Source organism: Neolamprologus multifasciatus, chromosome 2 (assembly GCF_963576455.1).
Source record: "Neolamprologus multifasciatus chromosome 2, fNeoMul1.2, whole genome shotgun sequence".
In the NCBI taxonomy this organism is placed as follows: Eukaryota; Metazoa; Chordata; class Actinopteri; order Cichliformes; family Cichlidae; genus Neolamprologus; species Neolamprologus multifasciatus.
Window position 1 is genome coordinate 28,546,017 of NC_140440.1, and position 19,214 is coordinate 28,565,230.

Sequence of the window (19,214 nt, forward strand, 5' to 3'; positions counted from 1 at the left end):
ATATATATATATATATATATATATATATATATATATATATATATATATATTCATCAGATGACAATGTTTGTTTTTATGCAGGGTTAATATAATTACGTCTAAATACTGTAGTAGTTACATTCTGAAATGGAAACGGCTCCACTGTCCTGTCACTGTCCTTGGTGCTGAACTGCTTTGCTCTGAGATGCAGTCATCATTATTATCGTTGAGATTTCTAAGACTTTGAAGAGGCCATTCATTTAGGATCCACTTGTATGTTTTATTTATAATGAAGTTTATTATATAAATAATAACAAATAAATAAATAATAAAAAACGACAACCTATAACTCTATTATTACCAGTCCAGATTCATTTAATAGCAAGCAAGTTTTAATTTATTATCATTCGTTATTCTTTAAAATTTACAGGTCACCAGCAATGTGTATTTTTTTATGTCATAAGGGGACATGTGACGGTAACTTTGAAATCCGCGGTTATCAAAAAATGTTTTAAAAAGAAAGAGAAAAAGAGAAGAAAGTGCCAGTGGTCTTTTTGCTTTTGTGTCACACACTTTTGCTTTTTTCCAGTTGAATTAATCTTTTTTCTAACAGTGAAAGTCAGTATTTTCTGCATTCTTTAATTCACTTAACAGACGTACGTGCCTTCAAAGTGAAATCATTACTTCGTGCAAATGCGTTATTTCTACAGAGATAGTGTGCAGAGTGATGAACGTGGACATTGGCTTTTCTACTTTCATATTATACCCTCTAAGTGACGCTGTTGCCTGGTAAATCTATTCTGCCATGCATTTCGAGACAGGGCTGTTTCCTCCCCCATCACTGCGTTTTGTAACGGCAGATGATCTGCTTTTCATAGGAGCTGGATCAAATAGAATACACACCTGCTTTTTTATTTAACGTCATATATCGACCTAGGATGTGTGAGTCGTCCTCTTTAAGTTAAAGCCCTCGATCCATTGCTCGGTTTTGGTTTTTAAGTCCTATTTTCAAAAATGGCATTTGGAGTAGAACATCGAGACCGAGTTGTAAGATGGCGAATGCGACTTACAGCCAGCCTGTTTCTTTTTCACGTCCTTTTTCTTTATCGAGCGGAGGCACAGATCCGATATTCGATCCCAGAGGAGCTCAAAACGGGGTCCCTTGTTGGAAATGTGGCACAAGATCTTGGCTTGGATCTAAAAAGGCTTCGTTCTGGACGGGCCCGTATCGTTACGGGAGAAAGCATTCAGTACACAGAGCTGAAAACAGACAAAGGGACTTTAGTTGTGAATGAGAGAATAGACCGAGAGCAGCTTTGTGGGGATTTGACTCCATGTAGCTTTACCTTTGAGATTTTATTGGAAAAACCGATGGAGCTGCACCCTGTGACGATAGAGGTATTGGATGTAAATGATAACGCTCCCACTTTTCAGAACAGTCACTTGGAATTTGAAATAAGCGAATCTGCTGCGCTCGGTTCCCGTTTTGTGCTGGAGAGTGCGGAGGACGCTGATGTTGGGCAAAACAGTCTGCAGAACTACATTTTAACTCCGACAGACAATTTTGTGTTGAAACAATATGTTAATCCGGATGGAAGTAAATATGCTGAAATGATGCTTCAGAAGCCTTTAGACAGAGAGGTACAGCCACGCCTATCTTTAAAACTGTTGGCCGTTGATGGTGGAAATCCACAGAAATCTGGGACAGTAAATATAGAGGTAAACGTATTAGATGCGAATGACAATGCTCCGGTGTTTAATCAATCCTTATATAAGGCCGCGGTGATTGAAAATGCCCCAAAAGGCACGCATGTTGTTACAGTGAATGCGAGCGACATTGATACCGGTTCAAATGGAAAAGTGGCATATTACTTTTCAAAATCAAAGGCAGGGATAGCTGATTTATTCGATATAGATGAAGCTACTGGTCGAATATATGTGGCAAAGGAAATCGACTTTGAAATGGACAAAAAGATTGAGTTCAGGGTTGAAGCGAAAGATCAAGGGGGACTGACAGATTCTAGTAAAGTTGAAATTGAGGTCTTGGATATAAACGATAATGCACCGGTCATTAACGTGATGTCATTCACTAGTCCTGTGTCAGAAGACTCACCTCCGGGTACCACTCTTGGCATTATTAACGTGAAAGATCTTGATTCGAGTGAAAACGGACAGGTAAGGTGCACGATCGAAGGCAGTGTTCCTTTTAAAATTAAATCCAATGTGAGAAATTATTATACACTGATAACTGATGCTGCCTTAGATCGTGAAAGTTTGTCAGAATTTAACATCACCGTTATTGCCTCAGACGCGGGCTCCCCTCCGCTGTCAACCAGAAAAACTTTTAATCTAAAGGTGTCAGATGTTAATGACAATTCCCCAAAATTTCCTCAAAATTTTTACAGGGCTTGGATTGTGGAAAATAACTCTCCTGGTCTTTCTATCATGACTGTTAATGCTAAAGACCCCGATGAAAACCAAAACGCCCGCGTTTCCTACATTTTGGAAGAATGTGAGATTAATGGGTCTCCAGTATCTGAATACGTTTCTGTTAATGCAGAAAGCGGAGTGGTGCATGCAGTGCGTTCGTTTGACTATGAGCAAATCAAACAACTGTTATTCATTGTAAAAGCGCAGGATGGAGGCTCTCCTCCACTCAGTAGCAACGTGACTGTGAAAATAATGATCCAAGACCAGAACGACAACCCCCCTCAGGTTCTGTACCCAGTCCAAACTGGTGGCTCTCTGGTGGCTGAAATGGTGCCTCGTTCAGCAGATGTGGGCTATCTGGTGACTAAAGTGGTGGCTGTTGATGTGGACTCTGGACAGAATGCCTGGCTCTCCTATAAACTGCAGAAAGCCACAGACAGGGCGCTGTTTGAAGTGGGCTTACAGAATGGAGAAATCAGAACTATCCGCCAAGTCACTGATAAAGATGCTGTCAAACAAAGACTGACTGTCATAGTGGAGGACAACGGACAGCCCTCTCGTTCAGCTACAGTCATTGTTAACGTGGCGGTGGCGGACAGCTTCCCTGAAGTGTTTTCGGAGTTCACTGAGTTGACACACGACAAGGAGTACAATGACAACCTGACTTTTTACTTAGTCTTGGCTCTGGCTGTAGTTTCCTTCCTCTTCATCACGTGTTTAGTGGTTATTATATCAGTCAAAATCTACAGGTGGAGACAGTCTCGCATCCTGTATCACTCCAACCTGCCTGTCATTCCATATTATCCACCACGTTACTCAGACACTTTGGGGACAGGCACTCTGCCACATGTGTACAATTACGAGGTGTGCAGGACGACTGACTCCAGAAAGAGTGACTGTAAGTTCGGCAGAGCTGGTAGTCAGAACGTGCTGATAATGGACCCCAGTTCTACAGGAACGATGCAGCGGATACAGAGTGAAAAGAGCATCCTGGATGAACCAGACTCTCCTCTAGAGGTTTGTCATTTCATATAGACATATTTGTTCTTTATCCTTTATTTAATTGCTTCGGTGAAATAGCTTCTCAATTTTGCAAAATTTCCAGCAACAAGAACAGAGTCTTAGTTTACATTAGCAGTCAGGTAATTCTAGATTACCACAATTGACACATTCTCCACACATCCTCCACAATAATCAGGGGTAGAGGCCAATATTTTTCTTTTAATATAAATAAATTGGTTTTAATGTTCTAAACATGTCTTTGCAGTGTCTTCTGAGATTTTGTTTAATGATATTATTTGGTTTCCACAACATTCTAAAGAACGAGACTACCCTGAAAGTTTAGTAAAACAGCATTTTAATGTTAAGCAGAGCAATCATTCACACATATCTTAATAGCATTCTTATGTTATGTCTTTCCCATGAAAACATTTCATGACAAGATAGTTGAGTGCCAAAATATTTTCTAGTGATTCTAAATTAGTCATTATAAGATCCTGAGGACACATTAATTACTTTAGCAACTGATATATAGATTTATACATGTATATATTTCTTAAAAGTAATACTTCCATTTTAGAAATTACTTGAAAGATAATCTTTCATTATTCTAGTGGGTCCATTTTAACTGTATCTCCTGACAAAATTCGTTACGACATACATGCTGAAGTGAAAATATTTTATTGAACATGGTGTTTTGATATCATTTCATATTGATTTCCACGCAAGATAAAATATGTTGATGTTGGGTTTGGGGTGCTGCTTCTGAAATTCAGGAATCATATGACTTCCACGTTTTATACTCTAAGGGACGCTGTTGGCCAGTTAAATATTTTCGGTCTTTCGTTGTCATCCAGTCCATCCCCTCAGTGATCATACATTGAGGGAAGCTCATTGTCTTTTGTCAAGATTTCGTTTGAACGAGGACTCACAACCTTATAAAGGTTGTAGACAATTGTAAATGTAGCTTCAGGGATGATAGACTAGGACATTATTTAGACTGCCTGAACGGAAAAAGCGTTCGTTTTCTCTCTATATATTCTGTCTGAGTGATGGCGACTTTAACATGCCTGAGTTGCGTATCCGAATGGCGATCATTTTGTGGAGTACGACGTCACATAGGATTTCTTCTGTTGCTGCTTCTTGCTGTTAACATGGTAGGTGGTCAGATTCGGTATTCTATACCTGAGGAGATGAAGAAAGGCTCTGTTATCGGTAATGTGGCGCAGGATCTTGGCTTGGATCTAAAAAGGCTCCGCTCAGGGCGGGCCCGTATCGTGACCGGAGAAAATGTTCACTACACCGAGCTGCAGACAGACAAAGGGACTCTGGTCGTGAATGAGAGAATAGACCGAGAGCAGCTTTGTGGGGACGTAACGCCGTGTAGTTTCAGCTTTGAGATGATTTTGGAAAATCCGATTGAACTACATAGAATAACTGTCGAGGTTTTGGATATAAATGATCACGCACCCGTCTTCCCAAACAAAGATAAACCCATCAGTTTTGAAATAAGCGAATCAGCTGCACTTGGAGTACGTTTCCCTCTGCAGAGCGCGCAGGATCTTGATGTAGGCCAAAGCGCACTGCAAAATTATATTCTGTCCCCAAACGACAATTTTATATTAAAACAACATTCAAATCCAGATGGAAGAAAATATGTTGAAATGGTGCTCCAGAAACCTTTAGACAGAGAGCGACACCCGCATTTCTCTTTGAAATTAATCGCAGTTGATGGAGGAACACCACAGAGATCTGGTACAGTAAATATAGATGTGACTGTGTTAGACGCCAACGACAATATTCCAGTTTTTAATCAATCAGTGTACAAAGCAGCTGTGTTGGAAAACACGAAAACGGGGACTAGTATCATTACAGTAAATGCCACAGACGCAGATAGTGGATCATATGGACACATTACATACAGTTTGTCCGAAATAAAAGAAAGTGCAGCGGACATTTTTAGAATTAATGAAAACACCGGAATAATTTACGTGTCTGGTCAGATTGATTACGAGAAAGACAAAAAATACGAGTTGAGGGTAGAGGCAAAGGATCACGGTGGACTAACTGGGACAAGTAAGGTTATATTTGATGTTATTGATGTTAATGATAATGCTCCTATTATAAATGTAATGTCATTTTCTAGTCCCCTGCCCGAGGATGCCCGACCTGCTACAACCATAGCCGTTTTAAATATAAAAGACGCAGATTCTGAGAGAAATGGGCAAATTAAATGTTCGATTGATGGTAAACTTCCCTTTAAAATTGAAACATCTCTGACCAACTATTACAATTTGGTCTCAGATCAACACTTTGACAGAGAATCCATCTCAGAATATAACGTAACAATTACAGCCACCGATTTTGGGTCTCCCCCTCTGTCTAGTTCAACAAAATTGCATCTAAAAATCTCTGACGTCAACGACAACGCACCATTATTTGATAAAAACAGCTATACTGCTTATATCACAGAGAATAACTCTCCTGGATTTTCCATATTTACTGTGAGTGCGCGGGACTCTGATTGGAATCAAAACGCTAGAATCTCATATCTTTTAGAGGACACACAGGTCAGCGGGAGTCTAGTTTCTACTTATGTGTCTTTAAACTCTGAAACTGGTGTTCTTAACGCGGTTCGCACCTTTGATTATGAGCAAATCAAACACCTTGCGTTAGTAATTAAAGCGCAAGATGGAGGCTCTCCTCCACTTAGCAGCAACGTGACTGTGAAAATAATGATCCAGGACCAGAACGACAACCCCCCACAGGTTCTGTACCCAGTTCAAACTGGTGGCTCTCTGGTGGCTGAAATGGTTCCTCGTTCAGCAGATGTGGGCTATCTGGTGACTAAAGTGGTGGCTGTTGATGTGGACTCTGGACAGAATGCCTGGCTCTCCTATAAACTGCAGAAAGCCACAGACAGGGCGCTGTTTGAAGTGGGCTTACAGAATGGAGAAATCAGAACTATCCGCCAAGTCACTGATAAAGATGCTATCAAGCAAAGACTGACTGTTATAGTGGAGGACAACGGGCAGCCCTCTCGTTCAGCTACAGTCGTTGTTAACGTGGCGGTAGCGGACAGCTTCCCTGAAGTGCTGTCGGAGTTCACTGAGTTGACGCACGACAAGGAGTACAATGACAACCTGACTTTTTACTTAGTCTTGGCTCTGGCTGTAGTTTCCTTCCTCTTCATCACGTGTTTAGTGGTTATTATATCAGTCAAAATCTACAGGTGGAGACAGTCTCGCATCCTGTATCACTCCAACCTGCCTGTCATTCCATATTATCCACCACGTTACTCAGACACTTTGGGGACAGGGACTCTGCCACATGTGTACAATTACGAGGTGTGCAGGACGACTGACTCCAGAAAGAGTGACTGTAAGTTCGGCAGAGCTGGTAGTCAGAACGTGCTGATAATGGACCCCAGTTCTACAGGAACGATGCAGCGGATACAGAGTGAAAAGAGCATCCTGGACGAACCAGACTCTCCTCTAGAGGTCAGTCAAAGAATATTTCTGTATTTATTCTCCTTCTTTGTTTGATTGCTCTGATGAAAGGCTTGGCAGCATTACACATTTCTCAGCACCAAGGACAGCATCTCAGTTTCCCTCTGCATATAGGTAGGCCTACAAAGCTTCTGTAAAAGGTCTTACATAGTTATTTTTTTAAAGATAGATCTCCCTAAAAGTCCCCAATAGTTTCCAGTATTTCATATACTGAAGCTGTGCTGGAGAAAAGATTAATGATCATACTCCTAGTGTTTGTGCAATGTTTTGTGCTTGCTTATTGCATCCCCATAAGACGAAGACATTGTCAAAGTAAAATACTAAAAAGAAGCAGAAATAAGAAAGCCACGTATTTCTGAAGAGCAACGTTATTTTCCTGAAGCCTCCAAAGAAACAACAAAAAAATGTTTTCTGTAACTCATCTCTACTTGCTTAACCTGTTTAATTATGCTGATATCGTTTTTACTCTTTCTAAGAATTTGAAGGCAGGGAATTATTTTAGTTTCTGGTTATCATGATCTTTCGACTGGTGTATCTATATTTCTTTTCTGAGAGTAGCAGTTCCATTCGAGTGATTTTTTTCCCCCTGGTTCTCGGCACTGTTGTTCAGCTGGTAGATAATGTAATTAAAACTTCTCTTGTTTGTGGTAGATCGTTCTCAATTTAACTTTCCCCCTCACTATTAGTTGTATACACTCTTCAGTGAAAATTATTTTATTAATGAAAGTAATTTCACATTGATCCCCACCGCTTAGATCGTTGTCACAAAGATTCAAGTCTAGTGTGATTTCTACCTTTTAGACTCTAAGGGACGCTGTTGGCCGCTGAAATAATATCTCTGTTATGTTGTCATTCAGTCCATCCTCTCAGAAATCACACGGCGAGGAAGGCTATCTGTGTTTTGCCGAGGGTTCATGTGAACGAAGTTTCACAGATTTCCGTTTAACGCTTGAGAACAATTTTATAAGCCAACCAGCTGCTGGTATACTAGGGTCTTTTTGTTACTGCCTAAAGAGACAATTTTTTCCTTCTTTGTATCTTTTTGTCTGAGTAATGGCGCCTGTAAGACGTCTACATTACATATCACCAGGATGGCGATCATTTTATGGAGTACGACGTCACATAGGAATGCTTCTGTTGCTGCTTCTTGCGGTTAACATGGTAGGTGGTCAGATTCGGTATTCTATACCTGAGGAGATGAAGAAAGGCTCTGTTATCGGTAATGTGGCGCAGGATCTTGGCTTGGATCTGAAAAGGCTCCGCTCAGGGCGGGCCCGTATCGTGACCGGAGAAAATGTTCACTACACCGAGCTGCAGACAGACAAAGGGATTCTGGTCGTGAATGAGAGAATAGACCGAGAGCAGCTTTGTGGGGACGTAACGCCGTGTAGTTTCAGCTTTGAAATGATTTTGGAAAACCCGATGGAACTACATAGAATAACTGTCGAGGTTTTGGATATTAATGATCACGCACCTGTCTTCCCAAACAAAGATAAACCCATCAGTTTTGAAATAAGCGAATCAGCTGCAGTTGGAGTACGTTTTCCTCTGCAGGGCGCGGAGGATCTAGATGTAGGCCAAAACGCGCTGCAAAATTATATTCTATCCCCAAACGACAATTTTATATTGAAACAACATGCAAATCCAGATGGTGGTAAATATGTTGAAATGGTGCTCCAGAAACCTTTAGACAGAGAGCGACACCCGCATTTCTCTTTGAAATTAATCGCAGTTGATGGAGGAACACCGCAGAGATCTGGTACAGTAAATATAGATGTAACTGTGTTAGACGCCAACGACAACGATCCAGTTTTTAATCAATCAGTGTACAAAGCAGCTGTGTTGGAAAACACAAAAACGGGGACTAGTATCATTACAGTAAATGCCACCGACGCAGACAGTGGATTAAATGGACACATTACATACAGTTTGTCCAAAATGAAAGGAAGTGTAGCAGAAATATTTACGATTGATGAAAACACTGGAACAATCTACGTGTCTGGTCAGATAGATTATGAAAAATACCGAAAATACGAGTTGAGGGTAGAGGCAAAGGATCACGGTGGACTTACTGGGACAAGTAAAGTTATATTTGATGTTATTGATGTTAATGATAATGAACCCATTATACATGTAATGTCATTTTCTAGTCCCCTGCCCGAGGATGCAACTCCCGGGACAACTATTGCAATTTTGAATATAAAAGACGCAGATTCTGAGAGAAATGGGCAAATTAAATGTTCGATTGATGGTAAACTTCCCTTTAAAATTGAAACATCTCTGACCAACTATTACAATTTGGTCTCAGATCAACACTTTGACAGAGAATCCGTCTCAGAATATAACATAACAATTACAGCCACCGATTTTGGGTCTCCCCCTCTGTCTAGTTCAACAAAATTGCATCTAAAAATCTCTGACGTCAACGACAACGCACCATTATTTGATAAAAACAGCTATACTGCTTATATCACAGAGAATAACTCTCCTGGATTTTCCATATTTACTGTGAGTGCACGGGACTCTGATTGGAATCAAAACGCTAGAATCTCATATCTTTTAGAGGACACACAGGTCAGCGGGAGTCTAGTTTCTACTTATGTGTCTTTAAACAGTGAAACTGGTGTTCTTACTGCGGTTCGCACCTTTGATTATGAGCAAATCAGACAGTTTGAGTTAGTAATTAAAGCGCAAGATGGAGGCTCTCCTCCACTCTGTAGCAACGTGACTGTGAAAATAATGATCCAAGACCAGAACGACAACCCCCCTCAGGTTCTGTACCCAGTCCAGACTGGTGGCTCTCTGGTGGCTGAAATGGTGCCTCGTTCAGCAGATGTGGGCTATCTGGTGACTAAAGTGGTGGCTGTTGATGTGGACTCTGGACAGAACGCCTGGCTCTCCTATAAACTGCAGAAAGCCACAGACAGGGCGCTGTTTGAAGTGGGCTTACAGAATGGAGAAATCAGAACTATCCGCCAAGTCACTGATAAAGATGCTGTCAAACAAAGACTGACTGTTATAGTGGAGGACAACGGACAGCCCTCTCGTTCAGCTACAGTCATTGTTAACGTGGCGGTGGCGGACAGCTTCCCTGAAGTGTTTTCGGAGTTCACTGAGTTGACACACGACAAGGAGTACAATGACAACCTGACTTTTTACTTAGTCTTGGCTCTGGCTGTAGTTTCCTTCCTCTTCATCACGTGTTTAGTGGTTATTATATCAGTCAAAATCTACAGGTGGAGACAGTCTCGCATCCTGTATCACTCCAACCTGCCTGTCATTCCATATTATCCACCACGTTACTCAGACACTTTGGGGACAGGGACTCTGCCACATGTGTACAATTACGAGGTGTGCAGGACGACTGACTCCAGAAAGAGTGACTGTAAGTTCGGCAGAGCTGGTAGTCAGAACGTGCTGATAATGGACCCCAGTTCTACAGGAACGATGCAGCGGATACAGAGTGAAAAGAGCATCCTGGATGAACCAGACTCTCCTCTAGAGGTCAGTCAGGTGATATTTTTTATATCTATTCTCGTTCTTTATTTAATTATTCTGATGAAAGGCTTCGCAGCGTTACACATTTCTCAGCACCAAGGACAGCGTCTCAGTTTTCCTCTGCATATAGGTAGCCGTATAAAGCTTCTGTAAAAGATCTTACATATTTACTTTTTAAAGAAATGTCCTCTTATAAAGTCCCTAATAGTTTCCAGTTGTTGTTTTTTTTTATCCAAATGTCTTTGTTTATAGAGTATTGATGATCACACTCCAATTTTTTGTGCAATGTTTCCTGGCAGTCTTTTACTTGCTTACCATTCTCTTGCCATAGTTATGAAGATATTTCAAAGGGACCCTGGAAAGGTAAAATATTAACAAAAGTAGAAAGAAGGTATGTGTTTCTTAAAAGCATTCTTACTTTCTTGTGGAGTCCATATGCTCATCCAATGTCTATTCAATTACTCGACTCATTCATACCGACTTATTTTTCAGTGCTTTTGCTTTCGATGCTTCCTTAGTCACCGTAAGACTTTGCATTCACTGAATTATGTCAGAATCAGATAATCATTACATTAGGACTGATATATCTCTATAGTTTCCTCTAAGGCAACACTTCTATGTAATTTAATTTGCCTTTGTCTTTTTCTTCCTGTGTGAGTCACGGTAGTGTTGGTCTGGCGTTTAAAAATTCTGTTGAAACTGCGGTTTCTGTTAACTCGTTCGTTTCAAATTCTCTTAGTATTTTGTTGTTGTTGTTGGTGGTGGTGGTGTTTTTGTTGTTAGCTATATATATTCTTACTTGAAAAATGTCTTTATTAAGCAGAATGGTGACAGTAAAAGAAATGAAACATGCCCCACCCTCATCACACACACACACACACACACACACACACTTAGAGTTATATCAGTTGTTCAATACTCATTTGTCAAATCTCGTATGATTTCCACCTTTTAGACTCTAAGGGACGCTGTTGGCCAGTAAAATATTTTCGATCTTGCGTCGCCATTTAGTTCATCCCACCAGTAGTCATGCATTGAAGTGGGCGCTCTGTGTTTTGTCCATAGATCGTATGAACAAGGTCTCTCGGAGGTACATTTGCCGCTTGAATTAAATGTAATGTGGACGCTGATATACCGGGAGCTTTTTTGTTTTCTAATTCCTAAGGAGATATATCTTTTTTTTTTTTTTTGGTTTTTCTTTTTTGTCTGAGTAATGGCGACTGTAAGGCGTCAAACCCGCGTCCCATTAAAATGGGAATCATTTTATGGAGTACGACGTCACATAGGAATGCTTCTGTTGCTGCTTCTTGTTGTTAACATGGTAGGTGGTCAGATTCGGTATTCTATACCTGAGGAGATGAAGAAAGGCTCTGTTATCGGTAATGTGGCGCAGGATCTTGGCTTGGATCTGAAAAGGCTCCGCTCAGGGCGGGCCCGTATCGTGACCGGAGGAAACGTTCACTACACCGAGCTGCAGAAAGACAAAGGGACTCTGGTCGTGAATGAGAGAATAGACCGAGAGCAGCTTTGTGGAGACATAACACCGTGTAGTCTCAGCTTTGAGATGATTTTGGAAAACCCGATGGAACTACACAGAATAACCGTCGAGGTTTTGGATATAAATGATCACGCACCTGTCTTCCCAAACAAAGATAAACCCATCAGTTTTGAAATAAGCGAATCAGCTGCGGTTGAAGTACGTTTCCCTCTGCAGAGCGCGCAGGATCTTGATGTAGGTCAAAACGCGCTGCAAAATTATATTCTGTCCCCAAACGATAATTTTATATTGAAACAACATTCAAATCCAGATGGAAGAAAATATGTTGAAATGGTGCTCCAGAAACCTTTAGACAGAGAGCGACACCCGCATTTCTCTTTGAAATTAATCGCAGTTGATGGAGGAACACCGCAGAGATCTGGTACAGTAAATATAGATGTGACTGTGTTAGACGCCAATGACAATATTCCAGTTTTTAATCAATCAGTGTACAAAGCAGCTGTTTTGGAAAACACAAAAACAGAGTCTAGTATCATTACAGTAAATGCCACAGACGCAGACAGTGGATTAAATGGACACATTACATACAGTTTATCCGAAATGAAAGAAAGTGCAGCGGATATATTTAGAATTGATGAAAACACGGGAACAATTTATGTATCTGGTCAGATTGACTACGAGAAAGACAAAAAATACGAGTTGAGGGTAGAGGCAAAGGATCACGGTGGACTAACTGGGACAAGTAAAGTTATATTTGATGTTATTGATGTTAATGATAATGCTCCTATTATAAATGTATTGTCATTTTCTAGTCCCCTGTCAGAAGATGCAATTCCCGGGACAACTATTGCAATTTTGAATATAAAAGACGCAGATTCTGAGAGAAATGGGCAAATTAAATGTTCGATTGATGGTAAACTTCCCTTTAAAATTGAAACATCTCTGACCAACTATTACAATTTGGTCTCAGATCAACACTTTGACAGAGAATCCGTCTCAGAATATAACATAACAATTACAGCCACCGATTTTGGGTCTCCCCCTCTGTCTAGTTCAACAAAATTGCATCTAAAAATCTCTGACATTAACGACAATGCACCATTATTTGATAAAAACAGCTATACTGCTTATATCACAGAGAATAACTCTCCTGGATTTTCCATATTTACTGTGAGTGCGCGGGACTCTGATTGGAATCAAAACGCTAGAATCTCATATCTTTTAGAGGAAAAACAGGTCAGTGGGAGTCTAGTTTCTACTTATGTGTCTTTAAACTCTGAAACTGGTGTTCTTAACGCGGTTCGCTCCTTTGATTATGAGCAAATCAAACAGTTTGAGTTAGTAATTAAAGCACAAGATGGAGGCTCTCCTCCACTCAGCAGCAACGTGACTGTGAAAATAAATATCCAGGACCAGAACGACAACCCCCCTCAGGTTCTGTACCCAGTCCAGACTGGTGGCTCTCTGGTGGCTGAAATGGTGCCTCGTTCAGCAGATGTGGGCTATCTGGTGACTAAAGTGGTGGCTGTTGATGTGGACTCTGGACAGAACGCCTGGCTCTCCTATAAACTGCAGAAAGCCACAGACAGGGCGCTGTTTGAAGTGGGCTTACAGAATGGAGAAATCAGAACTATCCGCCAAGTCACTGATAAAGATGCTGTCAAACAAAGACTGACTGTTATAGTGGAGGACAACGGACAGCCCTCTCGTTCAGCTACAGTCATTGTTAACGTGGCGGTGGCGGACAGCTTCCCTGAAGTGCTGTCGGAGTTCACTGAGTTGACACACGACAAGGAGTACAATGACAACTTGACTTTTTACTTAGTCTTGGCTCTGGCTGTAGTTTCCTTCCTCTTCATCACGTGTTTAGTGGTTATTATATCAGTCAAAATCTACAGGTGGAGACAGTCTCGCATCCTGTTTCACTCCAACCTGCCTGTCATTCCATATTATCCACCACGTTACTCAGACACTTTGGGGACAGGGACTCTCCCCCATGTATATAATTATGAGGTGTGCAGGACGACTGACTCCAGAAAGAGTGACATAAAATATATGCAACCGATGAGTCAAAGTTTAGTGAGTGTGGATGGAGCTGTAGACGATGTACCGCAAGTGGACAAGCAACTGTCAGCCAACTTTTCCCAAATGCCTACTTTGGTGAGTGATAATCTAATCTTTTCTGTTCCATTTTGCCGTGCTCAGCACGCACCTTTAACCTTCTAAGACCCGAACTCATTCATGGCATGCATGTTTAATTTCTCTTTGCTATTTGAGCTGATTGGGTCCAAAGAATCATCTTTTTACATGATGTAGTTTCTGAGAAAAATGATATCCACTTACGAGGACATTTGTTTTAAATTTCGATAGAACACTATAAAGTCATAATTGAGTAATGTGCAAAACTCTTTATTTAGTGTCTGAACACAGCAGTATTTTTCCTGAGAACAAAAACAAAATGAGAAACAACAATTGTGCCACTGTGAGCAATATAGCTCACTAGAAGTGCTGTTAACAGTTGCAGGAAGACGTATGTCTGTAACAAAGTATGGATAAAGATATCTGACCCTTGTAGAGGAACATTTCGTAATGTGGTCTAGACAACCCTAAATGTGATGTTCACATATATAGACACCAGGTCCTAGGAGGTTAAATGTTGGTGAAAGTTTATCAAAAGCCAATTAGTGTAGCTGTCTGCCTTTGTTCCCCCCATAATATTCTCTGATTTCTAACTGATTTTTATATTTCTTTTAAACCACCATGAGCAACATCTTTATTGCACCTTTGTATTACTTTGATGTTCTACATTTGTGGTACTTATATCTCTGTTTGACTGCTCAGACTTATTTTAACCTTTCTTTATTAAAGCGTACTCAAAATCTCATCTTTTTCAAGATTTTGAATGTATTATACATTCATCTATATATTCTGACTTATTAAATATAATAACAGCATAATTGCACCAGTAGCAGTTCTACTCATTTATTATTTTTGTATTTAAGAATAATACAAGAATCATCATTTTAAGTTCACCTTATTATACTTTTTTTTTAAGTATTATTATTTGCAGAAGAATTTTCTTTGTATTACTCGGTGTTACTGACTATGGACTCTAAGGGACGCTGTTGGTTAACTCACATATTTTGTAACCTATTATGTCAGGATCCTCTCCCTTTTCTCACTGCTTCCAAAAGAAAGGGTGTTAACGTTCATTATATAGGTGGCAGTGGAATAGAATAGATGTCTTTCATTTTACATCGACTGAATGAAAAAAAAACTTTTAGGCTGTCTTTGCATATTTAGTTCTTTTTTTTCCTGAATAAGAATCGTACCAAGATCGATTTCTTTTAATATGGATTGCGGATATAAAACCTACGCCCTGTGTGTAAAATGGCGCTTTTCCTGCAAAGGCAATTGGCAGATTCTGTTCTTCATGTTTTGTATGATCCATGTAGTCACCGGACATATTCGATACTCTATCCCAGAGGAGATGAAGAAAGGCTCGCTCATCGGTAATGTAGCACAGGACCTTGGGTTGGATCTCAAAAGGCTCCGTTCGGGTCGGCCCCGTATCGCGACCGGCGACAGCATTCAGTACACCGAGCTGCAGACAGACAAAGGGATTTTAGTCGTCAAAGAGAGAATAGACCGAGAGCAGCTGTGTGGAGACACAACTCCGTGCAGTTTCAGCTTTGAAGTGATTTTAGAAAATCCTATGGAGCTACATCAAATCACAGTTGAAATAACGGATATAAACGACCATTCGCCAACCTTCAAACGAAACAGTATCAATTTTGAAATCAGCGAAATAGCCAGTACCGGCGCTCGTTTCCCTTTGACGATGGCAGAAGATCCAGACGTGGGTGTTAACGGACTTAAAGAATATTTTCTGACCGACAATGACAATTTTGTTCTTAAACAAAACTCGAATGCAGACGGGAAGAAATACGCAGAGATGGTGCTTCAGAAGCCGCTGGACAGGGAGACAAATCCTAGTCTGTCTCTAAAGCTAATAGCTGTAGATGGTGGGACTCCGCAGAAATCTGGTACAGTAAATATCGATATAACTGTTCTCGATGCAAATGATAATGCTCCAGTATTCAATCAATCTGTGTATAAAGCCACAGTCATGGAAAATTCTCCCCGAGATACTTACGTTACCACTGTTAATGCCAGTGACGCAGATTTTGGATCAAACGCTATCGCAACTTATATTTTTTCAGATCTCAACAGTGGTCTCAATGATGTATTCATAATTGACGAAAAAACTGGTGTCATTTCAATAACAGGCTTTATTGATTATGAAAAAAACAAAAAATACGAACTTCGAATCGAGGCAAAAGATCAGGGAGGTTTAACAGATTCAAGCAAAGTGATAATTGAAGTAACTGATGTTAATGATAATGCTCCTATCATAAGTGTTATGTCATTCACTAGTCCCGTGTCCGAGGACTCTCCTCCTGGTACCACTATCGGCATCATAAATGTAAAAGATCTGGACTCGGGTGATAACGGACAAGTAAACTGTAGAATAGAACAAAACGCGCCTTTCAAAATTAAATCTAATTTAAGAAATTACTATACGTTAGTAACAGATACTGTATTAGATCGTGAAAGCGTTTCAGAATATAACATCACAGTTGTTGCAACAGATGCAGGAATACCTCCTCTTTCAACAAAAAGAACCTTTCATTTAAAGGTCTCTGACGTGAACGATAACGCTCCAGTTTTTTCTCAAAGTGTTTACAATACGTTTATCATAGAGAATAACTCTCCAGGCATTTCTATTCTCACTCTCGGGGCAAAAGATCCAGATGAAAACCAAAACGCCCGGATATCTTATATACTGGAGAACACTAATATTGGTGGAGCTCCAGTTTCTGAATATGTTTCAGTAAATACAGAAAGCGGAGTCGTGCACGCTGTGCGCTCCTTTGATTATGAACAAATCAAACAGCTGGTTTTTGTTGTCAAGGCGCAAGATGGAGGCTCCCCTCCTCTCAGTAACAATGTGACTGTGAAACTGATAGTTCAGGACCAGAACGACAACCCTCCTCAGGTTCTGTACCCAGTCCAGACTGGTGGCTCTCTGGTGGCTGAAATGGTGCCTCGTTCAGCAGATGTGGGCTATCTGGTGACTAAAGTGGTGGCTGTTGATGTGGACTCTGGACAGAATGCCTGGCTCTCCTATAAACTGCAGAAAGCCACAGACAGGGCGCTGTTTGAAGTGGGCTTACAGAATGGAGAAATCAGAACTATCCGCCAAGTCACTGATAAAGATGCTGTCAAACAAAGACTGAATGTTATAGTGGAGGACAACGGGCAGCCCTCTCGTTCAGCTACAGTCATTGTTAACGTGGCGGTGGCGGACAGCTTCCCTGAAGTGTTTTCGGAGTTCACTGAGTTGACACACGACAAGGAGTACAATGACAACCTGACTTTTTACTTGGTCTTGGCTCTGGCTGTAGTTTCCTTCCTCTTCATCACATGTTTAGTGGTTATTATATCAGTCAAAATCTACAGGTGGAGACAGTCTCGCATCCTGTATCACTCCAACCTGCCTGTCATTCCATATTATCCACCACGTTACTCAGACACTTTGGGGACAGGGACTCTGCCACATGTGTACAATTACGAGGTGTGCAGGACGACTGACTCCAGAAAGAGTGACTGTAAGTTCGGCAGAGCTGTTAGTCAGAACGTGCTGATAATGGACCCCAGTTCTACAGGAACGATGCAGCGGATACAGAGTGAAAAGAGCATCCTGGATGAACCAGACTCTCCTCTAGAGGTCAGTTAGAGGATATTTCTATATTTATTCTCGTTCTTTACTTAATTACTCTGATGAAAAGCTTCCCAGCATTATACATTTCTCAGCACCAAGGACAGCGTCTCAGTTTTCCCCTGCATATAGGTATGCCTACAAAGCTTCTGTAAAAGGTCTTACATAGTTACTTTTTAAAGGAATGTTCTCTTATAAAGTGACTGATAGTTTCCAGGTGTTTTCTATATCCAAATGTCTTTGTTTATAGAGTATTGATGAACACACTCCAAGTTTTTGTGCAATGTTTCCTGGCAGTGTTTTACTTGCTTACCATTCGCCTGCCATAGTTATGAAGATATTTCAAAGGGACCCTGGAAAGGTAAAATATTAACAAAAGTAGAAAGAAGGTATGTGTTTCTTAAAAGCATTCTTACTTTCTTGTGGAGTCCATATGTTCATCCAATGTCTATTCAATTACTCGACTCTTTCATACCGACTTATTTTATAGTACTTATGCTTTCGATGCTGCCTGAGTCACCGTAAGACTTTGTATTCACTGAATTATGTCAGAATCAGATAATCATTACATTAGGACTTATACATCTATAGTTTACTCTAAGGCAACACTTCTATGTAATTTCATTTTCTTTTGTTTTGTTTGTTTTCTTCTTTCCTGTCTGAGTCCCGGTATTGTTGGTCTGGACTCTGGCGTTTAAAAATTCTGTTGAAACTGCGGTTTCTGTTAGGTCATTCGTTTCAAATTCTCTTAGTATTTTGTAGTAGTTGTTGTTGTTGTTATCTATCTATATTCTTACTTGAAAAATGTCTTCATTAAGCAGAATAGTGACAATAAGAGAAATTAAATATTACCCCCCACAGTCAGTGATATGTTTTGGCGGTTTACCTTTGTGGTATTTAGTTATTTCGCATTCATGTTTTTCCGACCCTGTCATACTTTTTATGAAATTGGCGAAAACTTAATTGTGTAGCTGTAGCAGTACATCCATACCTGAACATAGTGACGTATTTCCTGAATCAACTTATGTGAGGTGACTTATTCGAGATGGTTGGAACACTAGTACCAATATTACTTGCATTTGTAATTAAAAAAATCTTCTTTATGTGAGTTTTCACCGTCAGCTGGCTTTGCCAACCTTCAATTTCGTGCCTTTTAGCTTTACAGCTCTTTTTACTGTTGTACTTTTGTGTTTTCATGGAGTGTCTTCTGTTTTGATAATGCATATTTAAATTTAATTCATATAGTATTTGAAAATACATTTTTATTATTTTATTATTATTAGAAGTAGTAGTAGTAGTAGTAGCGGGAGTATTTTTCTGAACACCTGTTGTAGCAGAACATCTTGGACATATTTGTCTTTATTTGATTGTACTACATGTCTCATGACATTGCCAAAGAAAGAAAGAAAGAAAGAAAGAAAGAAAGAAAGAAAGAAAGCGCACGGTGTTACTGATTGTGGACTCTAAGGGACGCTGTTGGTCAATATAACATTTTTTCTAAAACACTATGACACAATCT

The 19,214-nt window shown here is 40.3% G+C and overlaps 4 protein-coding genes and 3 pseudogenes across 11 annotated transcripts in view; all 7 read left to right on the forward strand.

Annotated features, from left to right (window-relative positions):
• The window catches only part of LOC146524648 (protocadherin beta-16-like), a 277,164-nt gene that overhangs the window by 133,311 nt on the left and 124,639 nt on the right, over positions 1–19,214 (forward strand). The window lies entirely within an intron of this gene.
• The window catches only part of LOC146524650 (protocadherin gamma-C5-like), a 298,508-nt gene that overhangs the window by 107,696 nt on the left and 171,598 nt on the right, over positions 1–19,214 (forward strand). The window lies entirely within an intron of this gene.
• On the forward strand, positions 40–3,489 carry LOC146524654 (protocadherin gamma-A3 pseudogene; annotated as a pseudogene).
• LOC146524655 (protocadherin gamma-A3-like) lies at positions 3,971–7,214 on the forward strand. The gene has a single exon (XM_085174486.1). It carries the CDS (start codon positions 4,461–4,463, stop codon positions 6,951–6,953), a length of 2,493 nt encoding a protein of 830 aa, XP_085030612.1. The 5' UTR covers positions 3,971–4,460; the 3' UTR covers positions 6,954–7,214.
• LOC146524656 (protocadherin gamma-A3 pseudogene) lies at positions 7,332–11,154 on the forward strand (annotated as a pseudogene).
• LOC146524657 (protocadherin gamma-A12 pseudogene) lies at positions 11,629–14,783 on the forward strand (annotated as a pseudogene).
• Positions 14,923–19,133, forward strand: LOC146524658 (protocadherin gamma-A8-like). The gene has a single exon (XM_085174659.1). The coding sequence runs from the start codon at positions 15,266–15,268 to the stop codon at positions 17,711–17,713; it is 2,448 nt and encodes an 815-aa protein (XP_085030785.1). The 5' UTR covers positions 14,923–15,265; the 3' UTR covers positions 17,714–19,133.

Coding starts and splice junctions, on each gene's coding strand:
- LOC146524655 (XM_085174486.1), top strand. CDS start 4,461: ATGGCGACTTTAACATGCCTGAGTTGCGTATCCGAATGGCGATCATTT.
- LOC146524658 (XM_085174659.1), top strand. CDS start 15,266: ATGGATTGCGGATATAAAACCTACGCCCTGTGTGTAAAATGGCGCTTT.